Source organism: Strongylocentrotus purpuratus, unplaced genomic scaffold (assembly GCF_000002235.5).
Source record: "Strongylocentrotus purpuratus isolate Spur 01 unplaced genomic scaffold, Spur_5.0 spur5_scaffold_16, whole genome shotgun sequence".
Taxonomy (NCBI): Eukaryota; Metazoa; Echinodermata; class Echinoidea; order Camarodonta; family Strongylocentrotidae; genus Strongylocentrotus; species Strongylocentrotus purpuratus.
In genome coordinates this window covers 7,746,999-7,760,739 of record NW_022145601.1, presented here as the reverse complement: position 1 = coordinate 7,760,739, position 13,741 = coordinate 7,746,999, and the positions used below count along the sequence as shown (strand labels likewise).

The 13,741-nt window shown below is 38.1% G+C and overlaps 1 protein-coding gene across 1 annotated transcript; it reads right to left on the bottom strand.

The window, feature by feature from the left end:
- Window positions 1-403: 403 nt before the first annotated feature.
- LOC115924480 lies at window positions 404-13,741 on the bottom strand (the record flags this gene model as incomplete). The annotated part of the gene is given in 2 exon segments (XM_030986684.1): window positions 404-661; window positions 13,401-13,741. Coding segments are annotated over 2 exon segments (328 nt in total), but the record flags the coding sequence as incomplete, so codon positions are not given.

Below are 13,741 nucleotides of genomic sequence, written 5' to 3'. Positions count from 1 at the left end.
TTATGAATATATGTAGTGAAAAAGAATGCTTAAATATGAATATTATATGATTTATGGGTAAAAATAAATTACCATAAATATGCAAATGAGTAATTTTTTCAAAAATTGAAATTATCATATTATTCTATTTACTTGACATGCGTGCAAATTTTCGCGGAGATCGGCCGTTTCACGGCCGAGATCTTAAGGGGGGCCATAATGCCCCCCCCCCCCCCCCGCCGTACTAAGACTTCAAATAGCCCGGCCTTTTTAACAATTTTGGGGGTAAAAGTCCATAGGCTAACATGTTAGGCTGCTGGACTCTGACGATAGGGGGCATTGTCAAATGAGACTAATCGGAGCTATATGTGCACACCCCACATGCCCACGCCACTCACGCACACTTAAATCTACAAGTCCTTACCTTTACATTCAAGTATGCGTAATAGATCGTGAGCAAGATAAGCAGTCTTCGCTGTATCAGGATCGTACCCACACAGGAGGTATCTATCCCCTTTCTCCGTATATCCATCATCACACGCCATGCCGAGGAATTGTTCGTATTCAACACTGTGGACGTCACCATGACTCACCTGACTGCTTTCACTTTTGGCTGTAAACACCCCCACAATTCGGCCATTTTGGGGGGCCGCAATGCCTTGATCAGCATAATCACAGGGAGCTGTAATTAAAGAATATATAAATCATTAGTCTCATAATTATCGATCAGTCTTCATGAGCCTTCACTCTCCCGATGGGTCCGCTCATCTGTTTGTATAACAGAACAAAAGTGAAAGTAATTATCATCAGGCGCGGGATCCAGGATTTCTTAGGGGGGGGGGGAGGCCCAATTTGAAATCAATTTGAAATTAAGTGTGCTGAAATTTGAAAATCGTGCCAGCTTATATTGCGCTCCGTGGGGGGGGGGGGGGGGGGTAGTGAGCACTAAATTTTCTTTTTCTTTCTTGCCCCCGAAAATTGGAAAATCGCGCCGGCCGATATTTCGCTCAGTGGTGGGGGGGGGGGGGGGGGTGGTGAACAACAACAAAAAAGGGTAAAATTTTGGTCACAATTTTTTTTTGGGTCTGGAGGTGGGGGCCGGGGGCCACGGCCCACTCGGCCATCCCCCTGGATCCGCGCCTGATTATCATGGCAGCACCAGATGCGAATCTCCCAAGGGCTAGAGGGTTTGCTCTTCTTTTTCATTTCTGATATGAGCCCCCTTTTCACTCACTGTCCAATTTTTACTTTTGGGGTTTCTCTTTGACTCCTTGCTCGTTTGTCTTCCCAAAATATCCCTTCTTTTTTTGCATAATAACATCATACCCGGTTACGACTACAATGCTTGGAAATGACAAATTTACCGATCTAAACTTGATATGAACTGACTGTGGACGGGGTACAGATGAGATGGACGTATTGATGACTGTTTATGAACGAACTACGATCGTATTACAGACATCATTTACACATTCTACCCAGTCCACAACCCGTTTTATTTTTCTATCACGGTTCCAGAACGCAGTGAGAACTAGCTTGGTGTGATGGGGGTTTCACCGAAGCAAAACCTCTCTCATATATTTGCCCCGATAATATATATTCAAAGGGGTAACGCATGATCGTTAGCGAAGTCGAAAATGATCCCCTTTCTGCAGACTTTCAAGAACGTTTTTAAAAAAAGTATAGGCCTACACCTTTTTGCCTAAAAACAGGTAAAAAATGTCCTCTAAATATGACCCTAGTTTTTGCTCAATAATGAAGTGACACTACCGGGAGCTACTCTCGCTTGCAAATGTATCTGATTATGATTCATCACAAAATATGGGAACATCGGTATACCGTAATCGTCTACTTCATTCCCTAATAATGAGATTGGGCTTTATAAAACCCGATAAAATGTGGTCATTTTCTGTAATAATTTGCTCTGTCGCACTGCAAAAGGAATATATTGGAACAAAACAAGTGTTTATTTAAAACCATTTTATTTTTCTAATTTTTTTAATTTGTTGCAAATTTTAGTCATGGGATGTGCAGTACGTATAGGTCCAAATAAGGTCAAAGTGAAAAGTTGCAAATTGCACTGCTCTTCTTCAACTGTGCATTTAAATTGCCCTATATTGCCCGGGCCTTTTCAACAGTTGTTAATCTAGGCATGATCCTTGAGAAGTAATGCTACGGTCACAAAGGTTCGTACAAACAATAATTTTGTACGAACCTCCCTGTTTTTCCATGGTCTTCCCGAATTTCTATTGTCTGAAAATCGTTCGTACGGCGTTCGTAGCAGTTCGTAATGGCATTTGTGACCGAGGCTTTAATGACCAAACAGGAGCGAATGTTGCCTGACATATCGTTATAGTGCATGAATTTCAATTTCAGATTCTTTAGAATACAGCATTCATGGATGACTAGTTGGGAACAATAGCCCCACTGTCATTTACAAAAAGCACACTCCTTAATGTCAAAGAAAAAAAGAGTGCTATGCATAACAATACCAGTGCTTACCAGTTCATTTTGCAACTCTTCACTTTTGACCCTGCCCCTTTTTCGGATGTATTACTCACTCCATGACTAACAAATCATAACAAATGTATCATTTAAAAGTGAAATAAACACACTTTATCATTATAATAACCAAAGCGATAATTATGCCATGATAAGAGAGCTATAATGGATCCAACTTCAGTTTTCAACTTTTTTTTGGAGGGGTTTATGACTCTATCCATCTTGGAGGAGCAGCAATGCTGAAGCATATTGTTAACGTTTCCAATTAGCGAGAGTGATCTAAAATGATGATATTTACTAGTGACATTTGTATAGCGATTTACTTGTATTATTACCCTGGTCATTGGATCCAATTACAAATCACTCCCTGAGGAGTATTCCGGCGAGGCACCATTTTAATAACACACACAATCCAACAACCTTAACGTTCGCATCCTACCGGGTACCCATAAATCACCTGGGTGGAGAGTGGAAAATGCCAAAGGACATTAGTGCCGCGGCAGGTCTCAAACCACGAACCATGTGATCCACAGTCAGGTGACGTGTCCACTAGACCATGACACCTTAGGTCTAAATAATAGGAGTAAGACCGTTACTTTCTTATCATCAATGACTCTAAGTCTTTATTCTTATTAAACAGTGCGGTTTCAGTGCTATGATATCTCATGATGATAGAACGAAGAAGACATTTACAGTTACATCGATATCAACCGTTATTACACTGGCCTCCAACAGTTTGGGTACACCTGTAATCAGAACTTTTGTTGTTGTAATAACCCATATTTTACTTTATCAGATTTGTGGCACTGCAACAGTAAGTTTGGTATCAAATTGAAGAGTTGACATCAGCCTTCGAATTGATACCAGTTTAACGACTGTGAAGCGTTTTAGGAAATAGCAATGCATTTTTTTTTAAAGGCATCCTACCCCCATAAATACAATTCCCAGGAGAATGAGGAGGTTTCTGGTTGGGTCGGGGTTTGACCACTTGACCGAAGGCCCCGCGTTTTTATATGCTGTTTTTATATGCTCAAGGGAAATTTGCCTCCCTGCTATCACCCCGAGGCGCGCATGGGTAGGTGGCGCGCGGCACTCCAGCAAAGCATAGAGAGTCAATGCTAATGCGTATTGACCTTTAGCACATATGTGCTGAGAGGCAGGTATTATACACAGATACACACACCACACACTATTGCATAGACTGCACACAATAGCACCGATTGGGCTGATCGGCAAATTTGACACTAGTCGACGTCTACTACTAGACTACTCGTAGATCTAGTCTACTAGGTCTAGGCCTAGATCTAGTCTAGATTAGACTGAAAATTTCAGTCTCTCTAATCGTCGGTTGTTCCACTGAGACTACGTCTGGCTCCACTAGACCTCCGATTAATGACAACAAATGTCAGTTTTATTAAAGAAATGACCCAAATCAGATGGTTATTGCTGTCTAGTCTAGATAGACTTACAATTTCAATTTTAATTTTAAATTATTCTTTTTAACATCAGTAAGTTGAAAAAATTGTATTTTACCGCTATTTAGGTGTCATCATAGCAATTGTCACTAAAGTACCGATTTTTAGTTAAATCACTTGAGTTTTGTACAGTGGTGTCAGGGGCGGATCTAGCTTTTTGCTAAGGGGGGGGGGTTGACCAAAATAATGACGATGCAGAGCATCGTCCACGAGCCGCGTAGCGGCGAGCCGATTTTTTTTGGGGTGTTTATTTGAACCCCGTAAGGGATGTTTTCCTGGCATCTATTAACACAATGGAGACCATAAAAAGCAGTGCATGATAACGTCTTTTTAAATCAAGTAACAGCTTAATACACAGTTATATCCAGCCTTTTTATCATGTGTTTGGTTAAGTTACCAGATGAGTTGAATATCTTCTCACAATATTTGCACTTGAAAGGGTTTCTCTCCAGCGTGCGTTCTTTTTTCTTTCTTTTTTTTTTTTTTTTTTTCTTTTTCTTTTTTTTTTTTTTTTTTTTTTTTTTGGGCCGCCCAAGGGGGGGGGGGTTTGAACCCCCTAAACCCCCCCCCCCCGTAGATCCGCGCCTGGGTGTTTGAAATGTTGAGAATAAATAGCACAGCTTTTAATACACAGCCAGGATAGTAATGCAGCTATGTGTGGCGCGCCGAGGGGTGATAGTTAGCAGGGGGCTGTTTTTGAAACCGTCATAACTACAAGATCAACGACATCTCGACATTGTCACGCAACTTGTCAGCTAAAGTGTTTCACAAAGCTGTCTTTGCCAAAATGAGCGACAACTTCCGCGACAAGCGAGTTGTCACTCCTTCGAACCCGTCATATCTTTTTTAATGTTGTAAAGCGCCACCACAAGTCAGTTTGTTGCTACTCTATGGGCCACGAAGTGTAAGATTAGTTTCAATATCATTTTGTAAAAAATATAAATGAGTTCGGTACGTACTACGTAATTCTCTTGGATGCTCATCCTTTATAAAGCATGAATCCCTTAGCATTGATCTACCACGAGGCCTATGCTCTTCACTTGTCTGTCATTTTAGTTCCAATAATATTCGATAGGTGACCTCATCATTGCGTCATATTTCATTGGCTATCTATTTCTATTCATCTTTGGGGAGGGGGGCGGGGGTTAAAACCGAATTAGCCATGTACGCCTACTTGTAGGCTTATGGATAGGCTTAAAAGATATATTGTGGACGTTTCTTAGAAATTTTGAAATTTAAGTCACATTTTCTTCTTCCATTCAAACCATAATTATTGTAAGCAAACCAATTAAATTACCCTTTTTGATTGAAAACAGCAATGAATTTTTTTTATCCATATCATTTCTGGTAAACAAAGCTGACAATTAATCAATTCAAATTCAAAGTTTATTAAAATACTCTTCATAAACACATTTAAAACATACAAATACAGAATGGAATGATAAAAAACAAAATAGTGATATAACATGAAATGCTGAATATGAACCTCTAATTATTAAAATTGCCCATATATGAACAGCTGGCCAAAGAGAAGGGGAAGTGGTTTCTTGAAGAAGAGCGATTATCTATCGCTAAAGAAACTTGGAATTGAAAAAACAAAAGGAAAACTTAGATTGAAAGTACAACATCATTTGTAGACTATGCCTAAATGTTGCGATAATTTGGATTTGACGGATGGTTAGCGAGAAGAGCTCCTAAAAATAGCATATGGTTGGGGAGGAGAGAGAGAGAGGGGGTCGATCCCCAGGGGTAGGAGGTAGAAGTGAGAGAGTGAATGGTATTGGGAAGGAAAAAGAGAGAATATAGTGAGCGAAAGGGAGAGAAATTAAGGCACAGAGAGAGAGAGGGGGGACGATCCCCAGGGTAGGAGGTAGAAGTGAGAGAGGGAATGGTATTGGGAAGGAAAAAGAAAGAATATAGTGAGCGAAAGGGAGAGAAAGACAGAGAGAGAGAGAGAGAGAGAGAGAGCACGCGATAAGATAGATATAGTGTTATGTCAGATCAGAGAAACAGGGAGATGAAATGAAAATGTAAAGAAGCGATAATACAAAATATACAGACATTTAAAAAGCTGAATATGAACATTAAATCACAAATCATTAAACTATAACATAATCACCGTTGTCCATAGTCGATCCATACCATAGTCTTTTATTAGGATACCATCATACCTTTGGGGCCTACATGTATATGCATTATTATTCCCTCTCTAATTTCTTCCAAATTATATTTTCAATATCAAATCAATTATATAACGAGTATTTATGAGACTCTAGAATAAAAACTGGCTGAGAAAAGGTATTTTGCCTAAAATTCCTCGTCACAATAAACAAAAAAAGTATTCGTCGCTGTTTTCACGAAGTGACGGTAGTGAGAAAAAAATTGCATTCACTTTGCGTGACGATTTTCCTCACTACCGTCACTTCGTGAAAAAAAGTATGTATTGATCATAGAGATATGTAGTATATATCTCTATGGTATTGATAAACTATCACATTACGGTATCCTTCAACTACCGGTAACTTTTGATTCGACTGTCAAAAAAAAAAACTCACCGGTTTTTCTTCAATTTAAGAATCTTTACAGAAATATGCAAATCGTTTGATGATCTACATTTGATAATGACACTATTCGTTATTTATTTTAGGAGAATTTATATGTATATATTTCTTTTTGAACAATTTTAGCCCCCAAACTTGTTTTGGGTTATTTGTGATAAATCAAATGGATCGTGACAAAGACTATGTTCTTGAGCTGCTAGTATCGCGATATATCGATATCATGTCTGTCATGGCTTTGTGAAACTGTTTATCCACTTCATGACATCTCCGTACTGGTCGCTGACAAAGATATGACTGTCATGGAGTTGGTTTTATGAAACGGCCCCCATGGGCTCGTTCCTAGAAACCAACAATAAGACAGTCATAACTTTATCCGCCAACTACGGAGATGTCTCTGATCGAAGTTCCTAAACCGTTTCACGAAGAGCTTACTAATACTAGATAGATATCTTGTGAGATCGATACTATCGGCGAGAAGAGGAGCCGAGACTTAGCATTAGTCGCAATACCACCGGATTATTACAAAAGTAATATTAGGGAAAATGCAATTATTGAAATGAATCAGTAATAAAAAAAGATTGAAAATGATACCAAGAAATAAGAGATGCAATATACTTCCAAATTTGTGTAGAACAATGGAAGTAGATCTACTTGTAACATATGATTGTGAGTATTTCAGTACATGACCGGTGAATCAGTTTTGTTCTTGAGATGGGTACCCCCGGATATTTTCGTTTGATAGTTTATAAAAATACACCAATATATTATTCTTAGAAAAATACGATGTAATGAAGTTTGTGTCCAATGTTTTAAGTGTCAGTTGAATAATTAAATGACAAAACTTCAACATTCCAAACGTTAAAAAACATGTTTTAAACTATTCATTTTACACATTTAAAGATAGAATTATCTCAAAGGCAATATGGGTCTGAAAAGTAAAGAATGCACTCCGAATTGGCTTGCCTGCCGTGGCAGATTACCCATCCCTTCGGGGATTTAACAATATGTAAAGAAGCGCGTAGGTCTAGATCTGGTTTCTAGTCTAGATCTAATCAGTTTATAAAAGTGGGAAAAACCTAAAATATAAACATGGCATATAGGCCTATTTTCAAAAGATTTTTTAATGTAAAGAAATGATAACTTCCTGTTTAAGTGAATGTGAAGAAAGATCATAGCTGGAAGATTTATTGTCCTATCTAATCTACCCAATAAATGACATGTGATGGCGCTGCCCATCGACTAAATAGTTATGACAGAGATACGACGGTGTCAGAGGCGTCATAACTACTTTACTCAGGATGTTGGCGTTGATCTTGGCAAAGTGGGCTTCGTGAAACACGTAGCGGACAAATTGCTCACTAACGCTGATTTAGTCAAGAAGTGAGACTTATGACGGTTTCTAGGAACGGGCCCCTGGAAGGCAAATTTCCCGAGAGCAGTATAGAAACAGCCAGTCCTCGAGTATTAGGCCATTTAAAAAATATACATGTTTAGCGTCCCCGCCCGCTTCCTTTTTGGGGGGCGCCTCCTATTTTTTTTTTCTTTTTTTTAAAGAAAAAAACATGATAAACACTGCTAAAATGGATCTTTTTCTGATTTAAAAAAAAATGTCGGCGGTCATCTTGAAAAATAGCCCGACTGTCAGGGAAAATGTACCGAGCGGCCATTTTGGGCGGCCATTTTGAAAGAAAAAAAAAGGGGGGCTCTTCCTTCCTATTTTTCGAAAAAACAGGACGCTAAACATGTTGTTTTTTTATTTTGCCTTAAAGCAGTCGATATCCCTTTTAAATGCCGAGGCCTAGACTATGCTGAATTCAAACAAAAAACTACCAAGAATTCTTACCATATCCTTTTATCGAGTAAAGTATTGGTTAAAACATCACGGAAAATCTGAGAAGCTGTCTGTTTATCACCGACGAAAATTGGCTGAAATTCTCGATCAGTTGGGAATCGCAGAAAAAAAACACTGTATGGTGTCCGCGCTCGCTCAAACTTCAAAGAACATTTAAACACGTAAACCAATGGGTATCCCAGCAAGATTTTAATATTTTCCCGGTAACTGAAATTTTGCTGGGATTTTACTCTTAGACTATTACATAAGTTTGGCATTTTTCGATTCTTTACGGGAATGGCTTAAATCACGACTGCAATTTCGACCAATCAGAGGGCTGGATTTCTTGGTATATAAACATCATTATTGTCCTGTTCACAAGACAATAACATGATTAATAACAAAGCAGGCGCGGATCTACGGGGGGGGGTTAGGGGGTTTAACCCCCCCCCCCCCCCCCCCCCCTCGGGCCGCCAAGAAAAAAAAAAAAAAAAAAACGCACACAAGAGAGAAATCGCCTCGCCGCTACGCGGCTCGTGGACGATGCTTCGCATCGTCATTGGGTCAAACCCCCCCCCCCCTTAGCAAAAAGCTAGATCCACCCCTGCAAAGAGCCTAATGCACACACATTCATCATGACATTTTTTTTTTTGGTATGTACTATTGCAGCTGTGGAAGTGTTGTCATTAATTTTGCTGATGTTAAAGGTACCATAATTGTTTTTAAAGAACGCTCGTGGTGATGAAGGTTTGTTTATATGAACTAAGTTTGCTAATATTAGGACTTGCTCTTCATTTTAAGACAATAGTTAACAAAATGTAATGATTTAAATACAAGTCCAGGATATGTTATATTGTACAGTTATTGACTGGCAGGGGGTGTAATATAACATTATTGGACTGCTGAAGGGATTTATATTTCCCAAGTGGTTATATTTTCCCAAAGCGCGCAGCGCTGAGGGAAAATTATGGTCGAGAGGGAAATATAACTCCCTTCAGGTCTAAAGAATGTTATATACCCCCTGCCAGTCAATAACTGTTATGTAAGATAGCCTTGATTTGACTTTTTTTGGGGGGGTCCATTTTTTTTTTTTGCCCGAAATTTAATTATTTTTTTTCGGGGACAATCAAAAAAGGAAAAGAAGAGCACAAAAAAAAATTGAAAAAATAATTTCAAGGGAGAAAGAAAACAAAATTGGTGCCCCAAAGGACATTTTTTGGGAGAAAAAAAAAATTCGAAAAAAAAAAAAATGTGCCGGGACAAATAATTTCAAGGGGAAAAAAAATCATGAGAAAAAAAATGATCCTCGGTAATGGTGTAATATGTGTGTCATTGGTGACATACAGTCCTCAAGAGGGCGACATGCATTGATAAATATATATTCATTTCACCAGCTGGTAAAATATAACCGGCCAGGAAAATATAACAATTTGGATCCTCGCAATTGATATCACGTGACGAGCTCTGGACCAATCACATCTCGGTATCTGTCTAAGCTATCTAATATCTGTTTTTATTTATTGTGCAGGTATTTTTTAAATGTATTATTAGCACTGCATAACTCTTTGATCGTGCTATGTACAGACCTAGTAGGTTTAGTATCTATTTTGCGAAATGTCTCGAACAATTCAAATAATTCGAATACTATAGCCTTCCAATAATAGACTATCAAACTTTCTGTTAGTGAGGTTTGGAGGTGGCGACACTAAAACCCTTACAAATTTACTTGGAAATGGTATGGAGGGTTTACAAGAATAGTAATGGGAATGCCCCAATTAAAGGTCTACATCTTAGCCAAGATCAAAATAAAGGGAGAGTCACGGAGAAAGAGAGAGGAGAGAGAGAAAGAGAGGGGGATTTTAAAGTCTGGCACAGAAGTGTTGTCTCAATTCGGGATGGCTGCGACAGTCTCCATTCGTTTGTACACGGGCCCATAATTTCCTCTCACAATTCAAGCAGTGTTGTCCAAAAAGGCTCAACAGTTCAAGGAAGTTTTGGACAAACCGAAATAAGTGATATACACCAGTCTTTTTGTTCTATGGAATGCTGGGAAGGACTGTAACGACACAAAACATGTTTTTATCAATCGATGTGCATTTTCGTTCTTTTTGTTTTCATCAAAGGTAAAATAATGATTAGAAGTATAACCAAAAAATTAAAGACTACATGTAAAAGCCAAAGGTTCTAAAGTAAAAAATAATGTGCATGATTGTGGCGTACCCCAAATGGCCTTTAATTTACACCGGGCATTTACACGTGCATAATTAACACATGGTTTTCGGGCGCGTCTTTTTAAACCTAACCTTGCCACGCTGCCCTGCATATTAATATTTGAATATAAGAATAATTCATAATAATACGGTGTGTTGGAGATCAAAATTAAATCGGCCAGATTCTCGACTTAACCAGTATGTCGCAATGATAATGGACAATTTATGACATGGGTGGTCATTCGTTTACGGTAAGCCACTCGATTTTCTCGCAATGTCTTTCATTTTAATTAAAAATAGTTTGCACTTGTAAATTTTGTATGAAATCTCATTATTTGATAAATTATCGCATCGGATCCTGTGTGCGTGCGTATCATCAATATTTGTAGCGCATGACGTATGGTTTCTATTGAGCTAATCAAATGCAGCGATATGATGGCAAGGTTAGGTTAAAAAATACGCCTCCCGGGTCTTCGGTCAACTAGACTGTCTTTGATCAGATGTACCAGCATTTTTGCCCTTGAAATCTTACCTTGTTTGTACTGATGAAAATTTCAAAATTCATTGATTAACAGACAATAAGCATTCCTTTAGTTATGCAGAGAATTAGTATTTAGATCAAAGAAACACATCAACAATTATAGGCTATTTTTTTTTATAACCAAATTTGATGCATAAGTTTTGTGAAGTGCCTTAATACAAATTGTTTCATTCAACTGCAAAGAATAATACTATTTCAAATGAAAGAATCCAAATTGCATACATTAGTTGTTGTCAGGTGGACAAACATTATGGCTTGACCTACTTTTGAGCAAAACCCTACAAAATGAAAAAGTTATTGATCGAAATCGATCAATCAAAATTGGCAACTCTGTAAAGTATATTACGAAAGTATATTACAAAGTCCTTTCCCATTATCTGTACTTTGAAAAAAATAAGAAATTAATATTTTGTTTAAAAAAGAAATTAATTATACACTGTTGCTCATAAAGTTGGAATATTTTTTTTTTACCCCGAATTCATGGAATTATTTTGACAATGATTTATTCCTAATAAATAGATCTAGATAATAGTATACATTCTCAGATTGTATTAAATGATAATTTGCCAGTGTGTGTTTTGCGTGAATGCTAAAGCATGTGTATGCTACTATGCTTATCAACTAGGGGACCTACGCCCTTAAGTCATAAATGACAGTAATGAGGATTAATGCCCCACAAAAGGGCACTGATATAGCACATCGACACGGTGTTGATCCTGGGGCCTCACAGTTACGAGGCCGTTGCTTTGCCACTGAATCGTGATTGTACGCAGCAGGGGCTATAGGGTAGGGGGCAGTTCCCACACATAAAACAAATGCAATAAATTATCAATAATTCATTGCATTTTACCCCGGTCCCCAACATAAAAAACCCTCTGTACGACCATGCATTATGGCTCAAGGCATGGGAATTCAATGAATTATTGATAATTTATTGCATTTTCTTGGGGTTTTTTTTATTTGCAAATTATTATTAAATAAAATTTGAGAATGTATACTATTATCTAGATCTATTAGGAATAAATCATTGTCAAAATAATTCCAAAAATTGGGGTAAAAAAAATATACCAACTTTATGAGCAACAGTGTACATGTACTCTAGATAATTATAATAATTATACATATATATTTTTAATACGACGCCTGTATGAAACAGATCTATTCCTTCATCAACAACTAAGGAAATTTAAGTCTTATGAATACAAAAATGGGAGAGGACATTTTCTTCTGTTTTATGAAAATCAACTGGAATCAGGGTGGACTTCTTCCTTTAAAGTCCTTCGTTTTTGGAAAAAAGTGACCTCTCAGTATTATAGGTATATGTAATGCATCATGATCAGCTGTGTTTAGAATCTCACACATTTGAAATATCTACCTCAATTTGCACTGTTTTGAGCCTGTCATTGTCATAAGCGGATCAGTGAAAATTGTGAAGATTGTTGAAGTAAACATTTTCGACGCAACGAATAAAGAAAACAAAATTTGTCCGGGTCTTGACTCAGTGTGAGAGTGGTACTCCAAACGAAATCAATCGTCTTAACATAATAATAACAATAATAATAATCTATTCGTGTATAGCGCATGACGCATTATGATTATAGCTTCCTGGATATAACGTCCCTATGCGCTCCGCAGAGCTTTGGAAATAATTACCCTATAGCTTTAGCTCCGGCAGCCGTTATCAGCGCACAATACATTTCAAGGAATTATCCTACCAGAGTACCAGATACTCATTTCACTCACCTAGGTGGAGTGTGGCAAATGTAGATTAACGTCTTGCCAAAGGACGTTAGAGTTGTGGCAGGGATATGAACCCCGTACCTTATGGTTCACAGTTCAGAGAACCACAACACCTCTATTTATCTACATTATATCAAAATATTGCATTTATATTATGATGAACTATGATCCCGATATGTGCTTGCAAGACGATTTGCCAGGTGACGCAATTGTATTTTGCCCACTAAATCGTGTATAAGTTACAATAGTAAACTCATGAAAAATAGTGCTTACCTTATTTTTTAAATGGTTCAACTTTCAAACAAGGAATTTAAAAAGTTTGAAGTATATTTTGCAATGTTACCGCATAATTAGACTAGCATGAATTACAAAAGAAGGATGTCTATTGTTAGGTGGGTCAATAACTCGTGTGTTTGTTTATAAAGACGAGCAACTCCAATTAATATTCTATCAACATGGTCGATATTAATGAACCTGAACCTAAACTTGTTTACAGTTAAAGTAAGAGTTTTTGTTGCAGTCTTGCAGAAAATGAATTGAAATATAGTATTTTATACATACCGAACCCCGCCCATAGACCTGCGTGTGCTCCAACAGCCAGCGCGGCAAAGAGGAACAGGGTTGAAATCATCCTTACGAAGTTCGTGGATATTTCTTCTTCCAAAGTACGTGCGTTTCTGCCCCGATATCGAGGAAAAGTGGTGAGACCAAGTTGGTCGACCAGAGTTATAAGAGTTGCGACTTGAGAGTTTTAGACACGCCCTGGATTCGATTTCGCCTCCCATTGGTCAAATGATTGTAATCACGTGATGAGTCAGCAGTGCAGATCACAGCAGTGTCGCTTCATCTGCTAACGAAGGCACTGAACAAGCCCTCTGTATCACTCTCTTTTTCTCCCTCTC